Source organism: Equus caballus, chromosome 18, assembly GCF_041296265.1.
Source record: "Equus caballus isolate H_3958 breed thoroughbred chromosome 18, TB-T2T, whole genome shotgun sequence".
In the NCBI taxonomy this organism is placed as follows: Eukaryota; Metazoa; Chordata; class Mammalia; order Perissodactyla; family Equidae; genus Equus; species Equus caballus.
The window spans coordinates 67,456,369-67,480,260 of record NC_091701.1 but is presented as its reverse complement, the minus strand read 5'-3'; the positions used below and the strand labels follow the sequence as shown (position 1 = coordinate 67,480,260).

The window sequence follows — 23,892 nt, the reverse complement described above, 5'->3', positions numbered from 1 at the left end:
TCTGGCTGAGTATATGGCTGCCCAAAATAGGGACTACATTTTCCAGCTTCCCTTATAAGTGTAGTCGAATGACTAGGTTCTGGTCAATGAGGTGAGAAATCACCTATCTGTTCATTTTTCTTTGTCTTTTCCTGTATCTTGCTGCCTGAAATGCAGATCCTATTGTCTTACACGGAGAAGAAGAGCCACAGTCTGGGGGTGGGGCAGCAGGGAGATGGAAGGAGCGTGAGTCCCTGAGGACTATAGGGTGGAGCTGCATTTCAGCTCTGGACCACTTACCAAATCACTTTTATCTTATTTAAGCCATTGTTATTTTGGCATTTCGCCACTCATGGTTAAACCTAATGCTTACTGATATAAAGTATTACTGTAGACTTATCTGGCTGGATTTCTTCCTGACAGAAGGGCTAGCTTAGGGACTTTACACAAAGGTGCAAAAGTCTGTTTTTTATACTCCTGTCATTATAACATAGTAGAGAGCCCTTTATAGAATACTCATGCATTGGCACTTGAAAAGCTCATATAGGGAGCCTATGACTAAGGGGTCAGAAGCCAGGGCAGAAGATTGGCAGCACACAAAGTGCATTAAAAGTGCATTGATCCTAAAGATCCTACTCAATGTGGGAGCCAATCCTTAAGAACAGTTGGGCTGAGTCGGAGGTGATGGCATAGAGAGCAACAGGTGAAGGGAATCTCTAGTAAATGTTTCACAAAGCAGATATTGAAAAGTTATTTTATTCATTAACCAATTTAGATTTTTTAAATGCAAGCCAAATATCTAGTCAGGAGGAAGAGACAATGTTATGCCATGGCAGCTGGGGATATACAAATTTTGCTCATTATTTTAAAGAAAATAATGCAAGTAAATGTCTAACACAGCACTTGGAGTGTAGTACTCAATATATGTTAGCTGGTTAATATAATATTGTATTACGTTATCATATTACAATAAAAGAATTAAGCCTATTAACAAATTGTCTGGATTACTAACTGAATAAAGTGAAGTCTCTCTTTTAACTTATTTTGTCATGTTTTTGCTTCCTGATAATTTTTATTTTGACTACATTATACATGGATAATAAAAGTATTAGCAGCTATGTTTTGTTGAGCATCTACCACGTCAGAGATGTTTTACACACATTACTTCATTTGCATCTTACAAAATTCCTGATAGATCACATAAATCATTTTACCAGATGAAGTAACTGGGATTCAAAAAGGTTTCGTGGCTCAACATCTAACTTAAGATCACATCACAGGTGCAGTGAATCCAGGTCTGTTTATTCCAAAATCCATGCTCTTTGCCTTACACCCGTTCTTACTCTTTCCTTGGTAGCAAGCTATATGTCAAGTTTCATTTGTGGTTCACTGTGGACTATTGAACAAAAATGGGGGACAAAATTGTTCCCCTTGTCATGTTGTTTTTAACAGATTTTTAAATCAGTGAAGATACAGTAGTATGTGCTTGCATGAAAGAAGGAATAAATCAGTAGTTATGAGAAATGTGAGAAACAAAACAACAAAATGTAAATGAGTAACTTACAGATGGGACCTGGGAAATAAAATGATTATTAAATATTACTAATTGCTTTTACTAGTGAACTTAGTGCCTTAGTGAACTATTACTTTGTTATAATATTCATAAAGTTGCAAGTTTAGGTATTTTATTCCAAAATTTAAAACTACTATCCCATTGCAAAAATTGTTATAGAGATGTATACAATGAATTATGAATATTTTACTTTTTTCATAAAATTCAGTATGTATTTCCATTTGCAGCACATCTAAATTCAGACTAGCCACATTTCAAGTGCCCAATAGCTAGTGGATAATGGATACCATTTGGGCAATGCAAGTCTAGATTCTCAGAATAATCTGGATAATTAGATCATAATCCTTAGAATTTATTTTAAAAAAACAACCATAGAACCAACGTGCCACATGCATGACCTAGTTTATGATATATTACTATGATAAATTGATGAAAAATATTTGTCCTGGGGAAAAATAATATGAAAGCTACAAATGACCCACTTAATGGCGCTCCTTCCTATGTTCTAAGGTTTGGAAGACATTAGTTCTCTGTGGCTTTTCACTATTTTGCCTACTTCTACACGCTAAGCCTAAATATGTCAATTTAACCTGGTAATAAGTTTGTCCCCACAGCAAGCTGTCCTAATACGCCACGGACGTGTTTGAAAGGATGAGGCTGGTAAGCCATCCCAACGGTAAAGAGCTCCATGCTTTTAGAAATACTCGCCCTAAGGTAGCTGCATCTACACAGCCTTGTATCTGATTCCCAAACCCAGTCGAAAGGGCTTAGATTTGCTGTAGGGAGAGGTGGCTAGTTTCCTTCCTATTCCAGCTGTTGCAAGCTCTCTCATTCCTGCCCTGCCATCAAAAGGACATTAGAATGGAGGAAAAGTGACTTAACCATTACTTTCTCCCTTAACTCTTAACAGGGCTGATATCCAGGACTTGAATATTAGCTTGGGAAATATTTCGATGTTTATTCTCTGACATAGGAATCCTAGGTTACTTCAAGCATTAAAGTGATTGTTTGAGAATTTAACCAACTATAGGACTAATTCTCAGCACTGCAGCAAAGTTTTCTGTAGTATTTTGGAAATAATTGATTTGGAAATAGTTGCTAATGCATATTAATTCTTGTCCAGTTTCTGAGCCCAATTCATTCATTAAATAACTCATTTACACTCATTCTGTGCCCAGGCACTTTTCTAAGCAATGGGGCTACCTGATACATGAACATCCCTGCCCATGTGAAGCTAGCATTCAAGAGCAAGGAGACAGACAAAACAAATTCTACCTTATATTAGAAGGCAACAGGTGCTATGGAGGAAAAAAGGGAAGTGGAGAGGAAGTGAGGGGTGGGTGAGGGGAACGTGGGTCGCAATAGAGTGAAAAGTACAAATCATACAGATATAGTGACATTTGAGCAAAGTTTTGGTGGAGGTGAGGAACCATGCCAGCATCTGGAGAAGAGCTTTCCAGTTAGAGAGAACAGCAAGTGCAAAGTCCTGAGGAGGACAGAGCGTGCTTGGCAAGTTCAAGGCACAGAAAGAAGGCAGTGTGGCTGGAACAGAGTGAGCAAGGGGGAGAGTAAGAGCAGGGGACTTCCTACTCCACGAGTGTGGTTTATGCAAGAAAAACAATGCAGACCTATCAGCAGACACTTGCTTAAGGAAGGGCGTTGGCTTTCCTGCAAAGATTGACAGTGAATGTATGTAATTGATGTTCACAGAGTAGATTTGATTCCCTGTCCTATCCAGCTTTTTCCCCCAACTGACAAACTGCCTGTTCAGATCACATTGAAGATGACTTTTCACTGCATTTTATTGATAATTTACATACTTTATAAATGTTCATGTGTACAACGAATGGTTTTTCTTGAACTATGTTCTGTTTCTTCATTCTGATGCACATGGGGGAGCAAGACTAGCGTGTGGATTTTCGTTTTTAGTGTGTTTTGTAAAGAATGAATTCACTTTGACTTAAAATCCACCTTTAAGATTTGGGGGCTGGCTGGAGGCACAGCAGTTAAGTTCACGTTCTGCTTTGGCAGCCCGGGGCCAGCCCAGATCCCAGGTGCACACTGCTTATCAAGCCATGCTGTGGCAGGCGTCGCACATATAAAGTAGAGGAAGATGGGCATGGATGTTAGCTCAGGGCCAATCTTCTCCAGCAAAAAAAAGGAGGATTGGCAGTGGATGTTAGCTCAGGGCTAATCTTCCTCAAAAAAAAAAAAAAATTAGACTGTAAGCAGTAAGGATACACAACTTGAGAGCCCAGAATCATAAAGCACAATGAATATTTTTAAAAACTATAACCCTATCACTAAACAAATCATTAATCTGCTGTATGCAACAAAATACTATTAAAAAGTTTATTTTCATTGTTTGTAGAAGAGGATGCTGCAGAAATACTCTTTGGCCCCCAGAGGGCGCAAGGCAGAAAGCAGTCCAAGCTGAGTTTATCCCTCCAGATGGCAGCACTACCTCCTTACCTGGGCTGCTGAAGAGAAAGGGAAAAGTGGTTGACGTCCACCTCAGAGGATATTCAATATGGCATTCCAGTAGCCAAGGACTGTATATATTTGACTCTACCTCTGGCTTTTGAAATGCAGTAAACACAAAAATTGCAGAAACCTCTTTACTCTATCCCCTTCTGCCTTACCTACAGAAATGGAGTGTGTATGTGAGAGCATGAGAGAGGATGAGAGAGAGTACTAGAATGCGTGTATGTGTGTGTGAGAATGTGTGCGTATCTGAGTGTGAGCGAGTATGTGTACGTGCATGTGAGAGCATATGAGAGAGAGAGGAGGAAGGAGCCCACAGTGCTCCAGGCTTTAATTCTTCTAAGAAACTTAAGAACACTGTGGAAAGTACACGAACTTGGCTAGACGATGCATCAAATTCACAGTTCTCAATGTTCTGCCAAAGGCTAAAGCTGCAGATCTTTCCTTCAAGACAGGAAACAAAACCCAGGCACAACCCCCTTTGTGCTCGCCCTAATGTTTCAGTGACATTTTACTTATCACTTTGATGTTTAGAGGAATTTTACTACTTGAGCGGGATTTTTTCCTCTCGTCAATAGTTTATTGAAGTGTTTCAAAAGCAGCACTTATAGCACAATATCCACTATTAAGAATTTCATATGCCTATTTAACTGCTGCATGACTGTCATTCCTTTATTGAAATTAACATTATGAACACATAATGGAAAAATGCTCCTCAAAAGAGGAAGATGAATGCCGACCATCAATAGAACAAAGCTATCTTCAAAAGATAGAGATGTAGGAAATCGTTTCACAGTTTGGTTTACAAGAACATGAGGACAAAGTCCGTCTATGTATGTGTATCTGCCAGGTTTTGCATGAGGTGGCTCAGGAATGTCTCCAGCTGCTTCCTTGATCTGTATGCAATCAGTCCACCCCTGTTGGCCCACCGATCCACTCCAGTAGCACCTGCGTTTTCCACGTGGTACACCAACTGTAGTAAGTCAGGCCCCGTTTCTGGATTTCTTTCCAAGCATTCTTTCAAATCTACCATTCCCCCACCCATGGCCCTGAGTATGGCATGAGGAGCACAAGAGTCCCACTTGAAGGTGGTGTCTTCTGAGAAGATGTAAATGTCAACAAGGCCTTGGACAACACAGAGGCTCTTGTAACCAGCCCCAGCTGCTGGGAACACGCGCTCTCCACACACACGTGACAGTGCAGCTTTGATGGTCTCCTTTTCACTCGTACTGATGACAGCTGAAAACTGGTGGGAGAATTCCGCCTCAGAGCTGGTGTTTGTGGTCAGTTGGCTCCGGGTGTCACTGCTGTTTCTTTTAGAGATGGAAGGCTGAAGGGAATGGATTTTGGTCTCCATGTAAGAAAGCCCCCAGTAGCACTGTCCTTTCCACCTAGGGAAGAGAACTTTCACTTAGTGACGGTAGGTGATCACATTTGTTTTTTATTATTCGTGTTGCTTTCTAACTTAATGATATGAAAAAGATATAATGTAACGAGTCTCAATGTCCTTAAGCCTTGAAATGGATATCAACTAGCTAATTCATTTCTACAAGTTACTCCTGTGCATGAAGCTGCCTGTGTGGTTGCAGGTTAGGAATGCTTTGAGTTCTATAGTGTTATCACATCGATCTAGGATGATGGGAAAATATGTGTGGGATTTCCGGCCTCTAGGGACACAGCAAATTTCATTGCCACTTTTGGTCTTTAAACTTTAATAGGGAAAAAGGTGAACAGATAAATAATTTCTCTTTTCAATCTGCAAATCTTTTACTCCTTATAAGCTTTTCTTCATTTCATAACTCTTTTTCATTCTCTTATTCACTGGTTCCACCTTGACTTTAACACCAAGAAAGATGGACTTGTATTTTTGGCAACAACAATAATAGTACCTATCATTTCTCAATGTTTACCTTATCATATATGTTGGGTAATTGACTCTTTCCAGAGGAGGAAGCTGAGGCTTAGAGAATGTAAGAGTAAGAATTTAAGTCAGTGGCTGAATCTGCATTCAAACCCAGGAATTCTCACTCCAGAATCTGTTCCACTAACTACTTTATCACCCATTTCTAGGCCACGATTATCTCTGCATACAGTCCCTTAATGACCCTTTAAAGATAACAGAAACACATTTTCAGTTTGGAGGAAGGCAAGAGTAGAGGAAAAATGTCAAAATTTCAGAGGTGTAGTTTATGACTATTAAAGAGCAAACAATTACTAGTTGCTTGAAGCAACTCAAAGTTTAACAAAATTATTTAGTCCTATATAAATAGAAATATAGGACTTATTTCAATGAAAACTTGAAGCCACAGGAGAGAAGCTGCTTGCTTCCACAGACTCTGACATGCCCTGGAGTCAACCAAAGCATCAGGCCATGATCAGAGGCAGTTGGCAGCCTGACCACCTCTATGCTCCATACAGAAGTCCATAAGGGGGGAGGAGGGAGGAGGCAGAAAAGGAAGTGATGCTGCCAGTATTTACAGCAGAGAACCCCATAGTCGGGTTCTGATCCTGGCCATTCCTATTCATCTTTTCATTGGATAATTTTCACATTTTGTTTTGAATTTTTTCTAAAATTATATAAATGTTCAACCGGCTATATAGTGATGACATCTATCTTGTTCCAAATATATTAGGAGACAGTGTTACACTGTGCTATTAATCTGGTTTTGAGTGGATTCTAGAAAACGGGGAACAGGACTGCTCTATTCCAAATGCAAAACTATGATTTCTCCAAGATAGCATTTCTTTTAAAAGTTTCTACCAGCATGCACCTAGCCTCAAAAAAAATTATGCCAAACCCAAGACTGAAAATAGAACTCTAATTCAACCATGCAGACTTTCAGTAGGAATACCCCAATGTACTGAGCCATGGGAATGCCACATGGAGGGACAATCATGACAATTTGCAAAGCTGAGGTTGTAAATTCTAAAAACCATAATACACCAAAAATGCTCATCTTTTACCTGAGGGTATGTAAGTCTTGTGATACAAAAGGTTGGTTGATGACTCCCATCAGGGGCACCCCCGTCTGTATGTCATAGACACCAATTAAAATGGTGACACACTGAAGTCCACTGGGGAAGATTCCTTGGTTGGATTTAACGTCAGCAGAACCTTTTATATACTGATAAGTTGAATCTGAAAAATGAACCAAGTTTGTTTAGATTCAGGAAATGATTATTTAGAAGATAAGGATGAATGTATCTATAAACTCTGCCCTATATCATTTCTGTCTTCTAGTAATTTGGTAACTGCTATGGTCTGAATGTTTGTGTCCCCCCAAAATCATAACCCCCAAAAGGTGAAGGTATTAATAAGTGGGGCCTGTGGGAGGTACTCAAGTCAGTAGGGTGGAACCCTCATGAATGGGACTAGTGCCTTATAAAAGAGGCTCAGAGAGATCCTTAGGCCCTCCCACTATGTGAGGACATGGTGAGAAGGTGCCAGCTATGAACCAGGAAGAGGGCCCTCACCTAACCGTGCTGGCACCTTGATCTTGGACTTCTCAGCCTTCAGCACTATGAGAAATAAATTTCTGTTGTTTATAAACTACCTTTGCTGTTAGTATTGTTGAGTTGATTCTGACTCCTAGTCGATTCCTAGCGACTCTGTGTACAGCAGAGCGGAACCCTGCCCAGTCTTTTGTGCACCATCCTCTCACCTTCCGGTGCTCTATCAGACAATGCTCTGCTGCTGCTGACAGGGTTTTCATGGCCAATTTTTTTGGAAGTGGATGGTCAGGTCCTTTTTCTTAGTCTGTCTAGTCTGGAAGCTCCACTGAACCCTGTCCACCATAGGTGACACTGCTGGTATTTGAAATACCAGTGGCGTAACTTTCGGCATCACAGCAACACGCAGCTACAAGAATATGACAACCAACAGATAGGTGATGTGGATGCCTGAAATGGAAATGAATCTGGGCCAAGGCAGTGGGAGCACTGAATCTTAACCACCAGACCACCAGGGCTGGCTATAAGCTACCTAGTCTGTGGTATTTTGTTATAGTATCCTGAACAAAGATGGTGACCAATCAAGTTTTACCTTTGCATGACACTTGTACTGAATTGTTATTTAACCTCTTGCACTTCACTGTTAAGCTGCTTGTGTTTCATTTTCCCAACTCTATGGGAACTCTTGAAGGAAGAGCACATGTCTATAGTTCCTGTGGCATCTAGCATAACACCTTACATGTAATAAACACTCAAATATCCATCACATGTCAAAAAGCATTTAAAAGCTAATGTCTCAGGATAAGTAACGGGATTCTTTCGAGATCTTACTAATCAGAGGACAAGTCCAACGTGGATGGGAAAGCCTTCTTCCAGGAATCTGTCCTAGGTGGAATTACCTTTTTTTGGTCCCTCAAATTGGAAGGAGGAAAGAGACAATGATGGTGGCACAAAAGGAAGAAACAGATGGTTCTCTTATGAAAAAGAAGTCAAGGAGCTACGTTTCTGCTTAAGAGATGTACCTGCCAGCAGCTGAGACTGCCAACAGCTAGTTGGATGTTAACTAGAGTTAACTCCCAGTTAAGGATGTGCTGGGCAAAAGATCCAGAGAGGTGGCTAACAGAATCAGTTCAGGATAGGACCAAGAAACAGGCAGTTCCTTTCCCTCAGAAACCTTAACTGATGCTGATTTACCCTTAAGTGATAAAAGATTTGGGCAAAGATTCTTAATTTGCATATACAATCCATTGGCTGAATATTCTATAATTCTCTGATGATTAAAGGCATTTCTATAATGTTGTATTAATGTGCTTGTAGGATGGGGAGGGTGGGAGGGGTTTGCCTGCTCAGCATAATGAATGGTCCCAGTTGTGTTGGGTGGAGTATGTCAGGCAAGTGGGAAAGAAAAAAAGAGCTTTCTGAAAATTAACATCTAGGGCATTGTATTAACAGCATCATTGAAATAGGTCTACCCTTTAAAACAATGAGCTATAGATTATGGTTCTACCACAATCATGACCCCCCCAAAAATGCGTAAGGTTTACAAAGGGCTCACAAACTGACTGATAATGAGTCACATTCAGCTGTATTCTGACCTGTATAGTGATTTTAATTGTTTAATTGAATTAGTAGACAGTGGTTAAAAATTGGGTGATTTCACTTAAAAACCTGGATTTGGGTTTCTCTTTAAAGATTGAAGATCTGGACTGTACTCCCATATGGCAACAATCTGCTGGAGCTGAGTGTTCTTTAAATGGCAAGCGTGATCAATTAGTTATAGCTGCGATCAATTCATTCCTCTCACACATTTGCCAGTCTGGCCCCTGAAGTCTTTCAAAGATGAGTTAATTCAGCTTCATATATGTGCCTGTACGGGTGTGTGTGTACACATAAATCTGTAACACACATCATAACACATACACTTCAACTCTTCATTTGTCATTGTAAAACTTGAAAATTTTAGAAACTTCTGGGAGAGTTAAACTACACTCTCAATTTTTATTTTTCCAACCCCCCATCCCACCCCAAATAAGGATCACTAATAACAAAAAATGAACAAAAGTAAACACTCTCCTCTACTTACCTATGGGATCCACCCAAATTCCCAAAATGTCCTGTGGAATGTTGATCTCCACTGAATCCAGAGTTGGGTCAGTAAAGGTGACATCCTGGTGAACCACCTTGGCTAATGCTTCAGAAGCCAACTTATTACCATTAAGGACTTTGCTAAGAAGCTCTACTGTTTCTTTCTCTGTTGGACACAGTCTCAAGATAATCTTTTCCCCTAGAGTAAAGACAAACTAAAAGCCATTACATTTCAAGAGTTTCGGGGGAGAGAAGGACCGCAGAGGGGTGCGAGGAGCAGAAGCTGTGCATTTAGATTAGGTGAGAGCAATGTACCCAGAGCACGGGGTCCTAACCTGGCTGACTGCCAGCAGCACCCGGGGGGCTTCAGAAAGTCACAGCTGCCCAGTGGTCACTCAGGCACCTAATGTGAATAGTGAGGGATGGAGTCCAGGTATCAAAGGACCTTCTCCCCAGACAAATGTCTACATGGGCACATGCACACAATTTTGTATCCAGTTTAAGGGGCCTCATGGACCAGTTAGGAACCCCTGAATCCTGAGTCCTTGATAATTAATCCTTTTTTTTGCCTTTTAGTATACATAGGTCACCCTGTTTGTGTTTGAATATGTTATTGAAAAGAGAGGTCTTATCAGCACAGGAAGTACTTCTACCTCCCTCTATGATCTGCTTTTAACTACGAATCGTTTATGCTCAGTAAAGCAATATAAGATGAAGTATACTTAATCTTTAAATGTGGCGAAACTGTTTGACTCTAAATGGCATACATAGAAATAGCTCTCCTCTTTGGAACCCACTAGAAGTCAGGGTGTAGGCAAAGCTGCTTCTCCAAATGAAACCACAAATTGCCAAGTCCAGGTGCTTTCCCATCACTTTAAATATGCTTCTTAGACCCTTGGCTAATCTGGTTTCCTGCTCCCCAAAAAAGTGAGGAAAGAGGCTGGCTAAAATAGGCAAATGAATAGCAACAAAAAGTGACAGCAATGGAGAATATATAAACGTTTAAAAATTAAGAAAACATGGCACTTTGGGGCTTTTGAAGTCTATAGAGAAGTACTCCTGGCGCTCCTAGGCATCCCAAGGACCAGTGGCATCTGCACCACCAGAGAGCTTGTTAGAAAGCCAGGCCTGCAGGCCCCCTCCCAGACCTGCCGAGTTTTCACAAGATCCCCAGGTGATTCACACATCATTAAGGTTTGGGAAGCACAGTATAAATCTATTACAATGAGGACTCAATCAGCAGAAACATTCAATTAAGTTTAGTTAAATTCCAATAAATTAGACTGTTAAAGTTGGGGATAATGATGCTCATCACTGCCACCGATGAAGCACCCACCCTGGGCTCAGCGAAAGTCATGGGATCATGCAAAGCAGCAAATCGTATCCCATCACTCCTTTGCTTCAAGTTCTCCAGTGAATTCCCAACACAGATGAAAATCCAAACTCCTTCCCACACATTCCCTCAATCTGTTCCTGCCTGCGCCCACCTCATCCACCAGTCCCTCCCCTTCTCTTGTCCACGTGTCTCTGCCCCTCCAACATGCTGACCCCACTCTCTCCTTCAGTTCTCAGGAAGATGGATGTGGAATGCCTTTTTGCCCCTATAATTCTAGAGAGATGAAATAAAATAACTTCATGAAGTGGTCAAACATAGGATTTTAAGGATAGGATTTCTTATGAGTTAATCACAGGTGAGATTTCTCTCCTTCCTACTCAGTGTCATAGAACTAATTGCATCTTAATACAGAGCTCATGGAGGAGATGAAAAATTTTCCCGAGTTAATCCAGAAATTAGTCTTTTCCTTTGTACATGTACCTCCAGATGTTTAACTATTTGTCACTTGATCAGTGTTTAAAGTTCACTGTTTTAATCTTCTACCATTAAACAAACCAAAAAAACCCAAACTAAAAATAATTTATTTTTCTGAAAAGAATCAGATTTTAACATTTTTCTCTCTACCACAAGGCAACATGGAGGTCCATCAAAGGAGAATCTGGCCAACAGGAAACTTATTAAATCAGGCTTAAAACTTGGTACTAAAAAGAACCTTTTAGTTAGTCCAACTCCCTTTACAGAGGTTCTGAGACCAGAGGAGTGGTGAGGTGATTTACTCAGGAACACACAGCATTTCAGGGACAGGGCCCCCTGTGCATTCTCAGCCAAGGCCTTAGGCTCCCCAGGGCGTCCACGAATGGGTTTAAACCTTGGACCTGAAATTGTCTGCACAACTGTGAAATGTGCATCTTTCTGGGGGCATCTATAACTTCCATTAGATTCTCACAAAGCCATGCAACTTTCCCAAAGGTTAAGTCATATATTATTTAAATGCTAAAGATTTATATCTAAAATAATACATGTGAACTTGCTAAATAATTCTAAGATACCACATCTCTCTAAATTAAATGGCATGATATTATGAGGCACTGAATGAAGCTTAACATTCAAATAGCACATTATTTTATTTAGATGAAAAGCTTCCAAACATCCATTTATTTCATGGTACAAGTTGAAAGTTAGAATATCATATGATAATTAATTTATAAAAATACATTAAGATTCTTATACTTACCCAAATCAGTAGTAAACTCATTGGATTCTTCTCCAAAAATTTTTTTTCCTAAGCCTGGAAACTGAATGATTCAGAGTATGACAAAAAACAAAAACCACCACCATAAAAACCCACAAACATGTTCAGTTATGAACAGATTTCCCTTTCACATTTCAAATTAAATTGCACAATTAGATCTGAAATTTAGAAATTCACGATTCCAGAAATCAATCCAAGTATGAAAAGTGAAGTCAGCTTAGTTCACTAGTTTTTTAATATTTTCTGCTCCTTTGCCCCCTCTAGAAAGCCCAAATTGTAGTAGAAGTCTAGTTTCCTCATGTCCTGTTGAGTTTGCAGAAACAATTCTAGAAACTTCAGCCTCCTCAAGGGCCACAGAACTAGAATGTTTCTAAAGGAGATATTTTAACTGTTGCTCTTAAATAGCACCCTAGTAGCTAATATGAGTTACTATTATTGACCACGTACCTAAATTATTACTTGGGACTGGACAGAAAGGATTAGAGGATAAGATTAGATTTTGTTTTCATCATCAGGTGTGTTTCCTGCACCTGTTGGAGGGATCACAAGCCTTCGGACTAGGAAGGTAATACAGCAAAAAAAGAAGGGAGATAATTGATTGATAGAAAAAACGGAGCTAAGAATCTTCTCTCATCTCCATATGACCAGGAAGCTTTCAGATACATTTTGCTTCTGATCCACTCTGTAGTAAAGATAATTTTTCTCAAAATATGTGCTAAATTATGATATATGTGATGTTCTCAGGGAACCAAAGCAAGGAAGCGTTTCAAATTTTTGAACTTAGTCAACTGCAGATGGCCAATAGCTCAAACAGTGCCCACAAACACGTGTTATTTTTTCCTCTTATGAAGAACAGTGCAAATCAACAGGGGCTGCAATGAGCCTACTCATTGGAGGCTGAAGCTACGTCTCCCAAGCCGGCTCAAAGGCCTGTTACTGAGGCTACAGGACATCATGGGCATGAAACCAAGACATTTTATATAGCCAAAAATTAATATCACTTATTTGTTCATCAGTCTGGCATATACCTCATGAATGAACAATTGCCTGAACTTGTGATAATGCTTTGGGACAAATATTAGCCCATAAAAATTAATGTTGATACATTTCTAATCCAGTTGCTCAACCATCCCTTGCATCCAATTTTCTTGATCGGTAACAAAAATAAACTTGTTTCATTTAGTTTATTGGAGCCAGATATTATAGGGCATGAAAAAGCATAGTTTGTAGAGATTTCAAGGGGTCATTTATTCTCTCTTCCTACCTGTGGTCAAGAATTCACTTAAATGATTCCCAATATTTGAGAATGTCATGGAAACTATTCCAATATTTTGTAGTGCTTTCTGTCATAAAGTTCTATCCTTCCAAATCTAAAAAAATATGTAATTATTAGATCCTGTAAAAGGCAATATCGTATTGCAAAGAGCACAGACTCTGGAGCCAGTCGGCCTATGTTCAAAAACTGGCCCTGTTACTCACTTGTTGTGTGACCTTGGGCAAGTTACTTAACCTCTCTGCGCCTCCCTTTTCTCATCCATTACATTAGAACAATGGTTCTTACCTCCTAGAATTATCATAAAGTTAACTAAATTAATATATTTAATACCCTTAGAACAGTGCCTGGCACGCAGTAAGCACTTACAAATGCCTGCTAGTGCTAGTGTTTGTGATTACTCCTTGTGAAGACAGTTTCTTTTCCTCAGTCAGCTTAAGAAAAACCTAGAATCACAATCATTGTTTATTATAAACAATGTTTTTCTACTAGAAAATAAAGGAGGACTTTAAGTCTCCAGGACTGTATGAGCCCGAAACAGAGGCAACCACTAGCTAAATGACTACGTCAAAAAGAAAAAAAAAAGTTATAAAACAGTATGTTCTCATTTCTGTTGAAATAAATTAAATGTGCCACACACACACATAGAAGGAAAACGTTCTAACAATATTTAGCAAAACATAGCTGTGCTTTTCTCTAGTGTTGGGATTAAGAGGATTCTTATGTTTGCTTATTTTCCAGAGAACATGTATTCTTTACTAAAAAGAAACTCACTAATAAATGAAAAATTCCATACCAAACAGTTTCTCTCTAGCTGTTAAAACTGTGATTTTTTATTTGCTTTTCTGTATTTTTAAAATTTTTCTGCAATGAACATTTAGTAAGCTTGCAGTCAAAACAAGGAGGGGAAACCCCAAGGTGTTTATTTGGATCCAAGGTGCTCATATTCTGAAGGAAGAAAGGAAGGAAAAGGCTTGCTATTCTATCAGGGGACAAAAACCACAGAGGACGAACATTTTGCAATTACCTTGGCTGTGACCTTTCTTACCTTGTTCTCCATATTCTGTTTTATAACTTCCTGTACCAGCACATCAGCCAGAGTCTTGAAATCAACTGCAAACTTCTTGTTCTTCTCTCCCTCTTTCTTTTCTTCTATCAGCAGCTGGAAGAGGGCTTCCTGCTGCCTGCACGCCCGGGCGATGTTGGCAGCTTTCTCCGAGACACAGAGCAGCTCCCGGAGGATAGCTGACATTTCTGAACCCTGCTTTTCAGTTGCAGCTGCTGGGAGAATTGGCACCCACCCTCTGGGCCGTCACCTGGGAAAGTACAAGAATGTGAAAGAGAAAGCAGTTCAGAGAGTGATGTCAGGATGCCCGCAGCACTGCTGACAACTCATCTGGCAGTCAACCTGGTCAGCACAGCTCAACAGCTAACACACATCGCAGTCACATCCTCGGGCTGGAAGACTAGTGTCATCGAAAATTTGAAACTTATCTTTTTAAATCTTAAAAAATTTATAGTCTCAAAAATCCATTATGCAAAGAGTTGAATTCTCAGTGAAAGGAAGTCTTTGAATGAGAATGTGCATTTTATTTATAAATCCCTAGACAGGCAGGTAGGACACACAAGCATCATGTTAAAAGGAAAGCGGAATTCCTAACAACGGCCTTAGAATGACCACAAAGGCTTAGCGGCAGTGTTGAAGTACTGCTCTTTCTTTCACCCTATGGGGGAAGAAGGGAGAAGTGGGAGAGGATTTATCTTCTCAGTCCTGGTCCTTAGTACTTTCTGAAGTACTAAGTACCACACTAGCAAGCGCTGTTGTGTCCCGCAAGACTCTGAGGCCACTCTTGGGCTAGCAGCCCAAGCAAGCTCCCAGCCACCTTTTTTCCCCCTCTATTAGAAAAAAGTCCCACTCTCTGTGCTGCTCTTCTACCAAGTGTAAACAATCAAGTGAAGTAAGACATGCAACTTGTTGGGATTTGAAACGTTCTGGCTCTAAGAATGTTATGCAATCCTACCTCGGTATACCTATTGCATCTGTTTTGCAATTAGGAGAGAAAGATTTCTCATTTTTTCATAGTAGCTGCATTTTATTGAAAGGTTCAATAATTTCTATCTTATTATTTTGAGAATTATTGAGAGGATTATCAGTCCTGTTTTACAGTCAAGGAAACCGAAGCTTAGAGGTTAGGTAACTTCTTGAGTTACACAAGACTAAACGGCAGGGCTCAAAATGGGTCTTACACAGAAGCCCATGCTCTTTGTTATTATAATCAACAGTTTATTTCTTTTTTAAAAAGTTCCCTTCATGGACTCTAGGAGGCTGAGAATTAGTACAACTGTGAAGATGTCAATGCAATGGAGTTACTTGTGAATTGTCATCGAAGGTTTGTCTTAAACAAAGTTGCTGAAAAACTGCTGTCTTTTTAAGATGAGTCAACCACCATGAGAAAAAAAGTCCAACCTCAATAGTAATAAAAGGAAAGTGAATCAAAACAATGAGACATCCTCCTTCACTATTAGATAGACAGAGCTGTTTTTAAAGTTAACATTCATTCTTGGAGAAGCTGTGATGAAAGTGCTCTGTATGAAGCTGTGGGAAATTACTCTGCTAGTGGGCATGCAAACAAGCGTGTTTCCGGAGGGCAATTTGAGAAAAATATATCAAGATACCTAGTATTGTCACTACCTTTTAGCCAGTAACTCCAATCTTACCTTAATTTGTGTTAAGCAAGGCTGAGTTCAGTTAAAACATTTCTGCACAAGAAGGATTAATATTTACAGTAGCAAAAAGTTGAAAATAATTTTAAACATTGGTAAGATATAAGATAGACTACTATGTGGTCATTAAAATGTTTGCAAAGAATATTTAATAAAACGGAAATATGTTCTTGCTGTAATGATAAGGTAAAAAACGACCTATGACCATATATATATATATAGTATGATAGTATGTTACCAATTTGTGTTTATATGCACATATACACTCTATATATACATAGAGAGAGAGATTGAAAGACTAGTAGGTCATGTTTTAACGGTAAACAGATGTTTAACAGTATTTATCACTGTGTACTGAAATTGTGGATAGATTTTTTCATTATGCTTTTCTATAATTTTCAAATATTCTACAATAAATATATACTGCTTTTATAATGGGAAATGACATATTAAATTAACTCGCAATAATTAGGCATGAAGGACAAGAATTTCCTCAATTCCTGGAGACAACTGACCAAACAGTGTTACTATGGTAATAACACAAAAAGCCGCCAGGTGGTAGAGAGTACAGAGTTAAAGACTAAATAAAAACAAGTGCTTACCTAAATGCCTTTTTTTTTTTTTTTAGGAATGAATACGTTCAAAGATTCACTTTGGTTGACCTGAACCTAAACACTAAAGAAAACAATTATATTAATAAAACTGAGGCACATTGACTTAGAAATAATTTATGGCAACTGTATGCTATAAGTTACATATAATATATACATACACAGATGCATGTGTATCTTAGTAGAATACACAAGGCCCAAAAGTATAAATTCAATAACCATAATTTTGATTTCTTAGTAAACGCTCTGGGGTTGTAAGTGAAGGGAAAAGAATCAATGAACCAACAGTAGCTAAATAGCTTTTTATCTTAAAAGTAGCATGAAGATTTTAAGGAGTCCAAATTGAAAGCTTTCTAGGTAAACAATATCAGAGTTGTCATTTTTCACTCAACCTTGTTAAAACCAATTAAATTTTTTTCCTAAAATAAACACTGGACCACTACCCTGTTGGTTAACGCAGGAACTCTCCCTATGATGCCATCAGAACGCTCAGGTGAGCTGCTCACCTAGGCTCCAAGCTCCGGAACCAGCCCCAGCTCTTCCCTCACAGGGGAAGCTCACCGCCCCAGCCCTGATCGGTTTCCACACAGCTGCCCCAGGAATCTGGAGTTTCTGCCCTTTGGACCTGACTTACTTCCTCAATAATGACCATTCTCACCTCACTTGAGTACAGCACCTTGACCACTAGGAAAGAAATACCAGCTATAAACCACAGTCCTGTAATTAACAGGTGTTTAGACTTTAGGAATTTGTTGTAACACAGTAATCAGGTTTTCCAGGTCCAAAGTGATCTCAGAGTGCAACCTTAATCATTCTTCATTCTGACCCTAGGGAACACTATTGTTCTTTGTCAAGCTCCGGGTTGAATGCCCAGTTTCAGTTTGGGACTAAGCTTTCTCCAGCCATCCTATAGAACCCAGCTCTTCTTTAGCTATTTACCTATCTCCAGGGTCCCAGCTCCCTAAAAACATCTCTCTCACAGCTATCTCATCTACATGTAAGACTTTCGAATTAATTTGCATGGCTAGCCTGCTACTTTCTGACTGAATGGACCATTTCCTCCAAATGAGTCAAACCACCATTCTCTGTGCTGCTCTGTAAGCTGCTTCCATCTCTCTCTCTGTCCTCAACTCAGTTCACTCAAGCAGGTCACAACCCTGAGGGGAGGACGGGCCAATGCATCCTGACCTTGAGTGACTCAACTTGAGATAAATTGTCTACAGGGAAACTGAGGGCTACCTCCAATGCAGCATTTCTTCAGTGTTATCAATAGCTCTTAACACTTGGGGAAATTATCCTTCAGATGATTTTTTTTTAATAAGATTGGCACCTGAGCTAACATCTGTTGCCAATTTTTCCCCCCCCACTTCTCCCCAAAGTCCCCCAGGACATAGTTGTGCGTTCTAGCTGTGGCTACCTATGGTTCTGTATGTGGGACGCCGCCTCAGCATGGCTTGACCAGCGGTGTCATATCTGCGCCCAGGATCTAAACCAGCGAAACCCTGGGCCACTGAAGCGGAGCGTGTGGACTTAACCACTCGGCCACGGGGCAGGCCTCTCAGATGATTTTTAAAATTTAAAAAAGTTTGCAAACTCATTATTGACTTAAGTCAGCTTTATTTAAACATTTTAAATACTTTAAATGAAAATTATTATAAACTCCCAATTGGTAAGTTATGCATTTATCATAGCCTTGAATATAGAAGAAATTCCTTTTGATTAGTTTTCTTAATGTGCATTCCGAGAACCACCCGTATCAGAATTACCGAAGATGGCTACTCAGAAGACAGATTCCTGGGCTCCACCCCAACTTAGTGGATCAGAAGCTCTGGGACAGGGCCCAGGAATCTGTATTTTAGTCAGCTTCCTGGTGATGCTAAACACTGAGATTTAATAGCTCCTGTTCTTCAGGCTGCTTATTCTTCTTTAACACTATGCTGGCAATTTCGGGGGGGCTGGCACCTGGTGGCAGATTATCTTGGTGGAACCATGCAGGTGCAATGGTTCTGCCGTCAGTTATCCATGTGCAGAGATAGGCCCAAGTTAAATAGTAATAGCTAACATTTATTAGGTGCTTACTGTATGCCACATATCCTTCTAAGCACTTTACATATATTAACTCATTTAATTCTCACACAACCCTATGAAGAAGGTACTATTATCTCCATTTTACAGATAAAGAAACTGAGGCACAGGAGGTTAAGTAATTTGCCACAAATCACACAGCTAGGAAGTGGCTGGGACAAGATTCAAGCCCAGGCATGCTGGCAGAAGCCCACACTGTCAGCCAGTACTCTAGCCAATAAAATTGTCTCCTAAGTTGTTAGCTGTTAATAAGGGAAGAAATGAGTAATTATTGGATTAATAATTATAAGCATATTATTATTATGAGGTATATCATATAGCAAAAAGTAGAGAAGTACATACCTAGCTGGAAGCTGTTGCTAGTTTGACTATTATAAATCACTATTGAATTGACACCTGACTTCCCTTCTACTCTCAGAAAAACCGTTCCCCTGGTTGGTCCTCAGTCTCACCATAAACCATCTCTGCTGGATGGTAAAAGCTCACCCATCATGTTCTGCTGACGTCTCTCTTAACTGGCTCTCACAGCAGTGGTGCAGGGGGCATAGCTCATGCCAAGTATCTAATTCCTCTTGTATTAGTGTGCTAGGGCTGCCATAACAAAAACCACAGACTGCGTGGCTTGAATAAAAGAAGTTTATTTTCTCACAGTTCTGGAGGTTGGAAGTCCAAGACCAAGGCATCGGCAGGCTTGGTTTCTCCTAAAGCCCCTCTCCTTGGCTCACAGACGCCTGCCTTCTCTCGTGTCCTCACACGGCCTCTCCTCTGCCTGCGCATCCCCAGTCTCTCCCTCCTCTTCTTAAGACACCACTCAGGTTGGATTGGGTCCGCCCAGCCCATGTAACCTCAGTTAACCTTAATAACTTCTTTAAAGGGCCTATTTCCAAATACAGTCACATTATGAGGGGCTGGGGGTTAGGGCTTCCATGTACAAATTTTGGGGGGATACAATTCAGCTCACAATGCTTCTCCGGCAAGAGAGACCTTGATAATCTTAGCAAATGCCAACACGACCTATTTCTTTGTCTTTTATTTTCTCACCAAATAGTAAAAATGGGGTAGGGTTCTCTTCCTCATTTCTGTGGTCCCTTTAACAGCCAAACCATTGATGATGCAGTGAGCACTGAAATAACCTCTCATAAGCCTTGCTTTGTGACAATCTATTTCGAGTTACATTTGAGCAGAACAGGTTTGAAGAAGTTACAGTCCTCACCATCTCAGACCAAATGGATACTGTATTTTAACATGAGATTGTACCACAATGTCAGATAGAAATAGTCTCATTAGCTTTGGGGGATATTCATATCCAGCTAAAGAAAGACTGAATAAATTGAGGTAGGTCAGAAAAAAAAAAAAAAAAACGCTCTTAAGACTTTCCCTGGAAGCCCAAATCTCTCTACAAAGACAGAGGTCAATTTTAATTTCTGACCATTCTATTATCTCATCAGAATGAACACCAGAAGTCTCAAAATCATATCCAAATAATTCACACGTATTTCAGATGTAATGAACAGTGTAGTGGGAAAGACACAGGTTTTGGAATCAGATAGACCTGGGTTCAAAACCAGGCTCTGCCATTAACTAGCTGTGTGGCATCAGGTAATTTACTTACCCTCTCTGAGCCTCCCCTCTTATGTGTAATATGAAGATAATACTTACCTTGCAGGAACACGGTGACGATCAAATGAGATATTTCTGGAAAAGTACCCGGTATGGAGCCTTGCGTATAGCAGATAACAAATGACAGCTATGACCATTAAAAACAGCTTCACAGAAACCACAGTCACATGTTCTTACTTGAGAAAATGAGGGTGGCAACTTTATATGGGTCACTGAAGTCTTTTTTGAAAATTTACCAGTCCATTAAACCCAAGAGGCTGGGAACTACTTGTAATTCTCTGAATGACCCCGAATAAAGTTCCTTTATGCAGGCCAGTTCTGACTGCTTCAGTTTCTGGGCATCTGGGTGGAAATTTTGGCTCCTGGAGGCTGGAAGACTACTCTGGCTTCGTGGTAGACCATTTATGGATGGGCTTGGGAGGGTCACTATTCTGCCAAGGAGGGTATTTTGTCAGGATATTTTGTGGACATTCTACTGCCCAGGGTGTCTATTCTTGTGTGAAGAGCCTGGTTGTACCAGAAGCTGGCCATGCCCTTTTGTTGTTCATAGTGACAGAAGTGTGACGACACAGATAAGGGCCTTCAGCAAAACAGAACTGCTCTTTAATGAATAGGCAACTGGGTCAAAGCCCTTCCGTTGAGGTTCCCTTCCTTCCTGCAGATAGTCCACTACTTCCACAGAGCGCACATTTTTGCCCGTTACACAATGACTCCACCCCACTCCCTCCATTCATATCCTGAATTCAATCTTTCACTCATCCTCTAAGGATTGGCAGTTTGAAGCTATTGTTATTGTGTGGCGGCCCTGCCTGACAGCTATTGCTGTTGTGGGTCAAGGTCAGACTTCTATGAAATACCTGGGTGTTTTACAGGAAGGTGTTTGTGGTGACTTCTCAAGGGAGTGGAGCTGTTCAGGAGTCCCTCTAGGTGGGCACATGCTGAGGGGCTGGCCAAGGCTCTATTTAGCTCACACTGCTCTCGTAGGGGAAACTCAGACCTCCTTCCCCTTCTTTTTTGCTCCCAACTTAGGGGTGCTTTAAGGAGTAGTTTAAAGAACGGAGGCTGCCCGGGCAGAAGGGCCAGAGGAACCTAAGTGAGCCCACAGAAAGTATGTCGGGGGGTTCAATTTGCTCAACTTCTGGAGCAGCCAGGGATGGCTGAGGTGCAGCTTGCTAACAGTAGCCTCCCCTGATATCCGTCTGAGATGCTCACCTGCCCACTTGGCTACCTAAGCCGGAGGGAAACCACCACAAGCATTACCAGGGATTTACGAATACTATCTTTTAGCTCACGGGAAATGAAAATGTCCTTCCAGTGTATAAGCCTTGTTCAACTTTCAGATATTTGACTGTCAAAAATTTCTCAGAATCCATTAAGTAGTGCAGTATGGGACCGCCTGTACGTTTTTGGGTTATTTTACTTTGATCTGTGTGATATTGCTGTCATCACTTCATAGGCTCTGATGAAGTTTAACATTTTACTAGATGATTTCCCACTATGTGTCCATTTACTCCCGTGCTCTGGGTAGACCATTAATTTGCACATGCTGTTCCATCTGGTTGACATGCCCTTCCTCCTGCTTTCCATGCCTAATGTGTCTACTCACTTTCTCAGAATTAGTTCCACGGCAAGAAACTTGAACAGATACTTCACGAAAGGGATTTTTTCAAATGGCCAATAAATATATGGAAAGAGACTCTACCTCATTAGTAACCAGGAAAATGCAACTAAAAATCACAACAGGATACCACTGCATACCCACTGGAATAGCTAAAATCAAAGAGTGAACATTTCAAGTGTGGTGAGGATATGGAGCAATGAGACTAATACACTGCTGGTGTGAATGAAATTGGTACAACCATGTTGGAAAACTATTTGTAATTTGTTGAATATGAGCACAACTTATGATCCAGCAATTTTCCTTGTAGACACATACCCAACAGAAACTCAAGCATGTATACATTAAAAGACATGTACAAGAATATTCAGGAGCAGCATAATTTGCAATAACCTAACACTAGAAATAACCCAAATGACCATCAATAATAAAAGGGAACAAACTGTGACATAGTCACATAAGAAAATACTATACAGCAGTGAGAATGAATGAATTACTGCTGTAGGCACCAACGTGGATGCATCTCACAAAAACATACTGTTGAGCGAAAGAAGTCAGACACAAAAATTAAATGCTGTGCAATTTAATTTATTTGAGGTTAAAAAACAGGCAAAACTAACTTATGGCGTTAGAAGTCACAATGGTGGTTCTTGATGGGGGGTGGGTATGCAGGGGGCTTTCAGGCACTGGCAGTGTTCTGCATCTGAGTGGTAGTTACATGGGCGGGTTGACTTTGTGTAAATTCATCAAGCTATACACTTAGGACTTGCATACTTTTCTGTATGTATTTCTAATTAAAAAAAAAAGTTTTTTAAAAGGTATGTGTGTGTCTGTGTGTCTTTGTAGAAGAGAGTCAGTTCAACAGTTGGCTCCTCCCCAGGCCGTGGGAGAACAGAGCAGGCCAAATCTCCATCCCAGCTCTCCAACACATTGTCCATTGGTTGGTTTATCTATGCTCTGTCTGGCAGGAGATTTAAACGTGTGTGGTTTCTTATGACTTGTATGCATACTTCAGAGGTGTTCAATAATGTTGGCTGACGAATTTCCTTTTAGTTTTGTAAATACAGAATTCATCCTTGTCAGATTGTTTATTGTACTTGGATATTATGAGCATTACCCAGGTGCCGTTAGGCACATAGGCCCATATTTATTTACATAAAAAATCTACATATACTGTGTATTCATTTACAAAAACAAACCAGAGCGGTATCTGGATGGCTAGCACTGAACTACATTTTTTTTTGAGGAAGATCAGCCCTGAACTAACATCTGTTGTCAAACCTCTTTTTGCTGAGGAAGACTGGCCCTGAGATAACATCCGCACCCATCTTCCTCTGTTTTATATGTGGGACACCTGCCACAGCATGGCTTTCTGAGCAGTGCCATGTCCACACCCGGGATCCGAACCGGCGAACCCTGGGCCGCTGAAGCAGAACATGCAAACTTAACCACTGCACCACTGGGCCAGCACCTGAACTACATCTTTTGAGCACCAAATCAGAATCTGAATCCTAGCTACTAGACCACCAGGGAAATGTTCAGAATCTGAAATTATACTCTGTCATCTAGAGGTGAATTATCTTGACAAGATTAACCTAGTTGATTAAATAACCAAAAATAGTAAGTTTAATTTGGTTTTATAAGAAAAGACCTTAAATGTGGGATATGTAAATCCATCTATTTAACCTTAACATTTCTCCCTCCTCCTTCCTAACCTTCAAATAGTGTTGACATACATGCCATTTCTAAGCTGATCAGTCTACCTCACCCTAGCTTCATAAAAGGTGAGTCTGCACAGAAAT

General features: G+C 40.3%; 1 protein-coding gene across 15 annotated transcripts in view; it reads right to left on the bottom strand.

The window, feature by feature from the left end:
* Positions 1 to 4,594: 4,594 nt before the first annotated feature.
* Positions 4,595 to 23,892, bottom strand: part of INPP1 (inositol polyphosphate-1-phosphatase) — a 30,518-nt gene continuing 11,220 nt past the window's right edge. For 3 of the 15 annotated variants that reach the window (XM_005601639.4, XM_005601638.4, XM_023622218.2), the window contains exons 2-7: positions 16,759 to 16,831; positions 14,481 to 14,748; positions 12,142 to 12,202; positions 9,570 to 9,770; positions 7,001 to 7,175; positions 4,595 to 5,427 (exon numbers count right to left, since the gene is read on the bottom strand). In XM_005601639.4, the coding sequence (XP_005601696.2) occupies positions 4,866 to 5,427; positions 7,001 to 7,175; positions 9,570 to 9,770; positions 12,142 to 12,202; positions 14,481 to 14,684 (1,203 nt within the window). In that variant the 5' untranslated portion in view covers positions 14,685 to 14,748; positions 16,759 to 16,831 and the 3' untranslated portion in view covers positions 4,595 to 4,865. Of the gene's footprint in view, positions 5,428 to 7,000; positions 7,176 to 9,569; positions 9,787 to 12,141; positions 12,203 to 14,480; positions 14,749 to 16,758; positions 16,832 to 19,194; positions 19,337 to 20,511; positions 20,973 to 23,892 lie in introns of those variants that run through there. The other 12 variants (XM_070241428.1, XM_070241427.1, XM_070241429.1 and 9 more) reach the window with 7 other exon arrangements.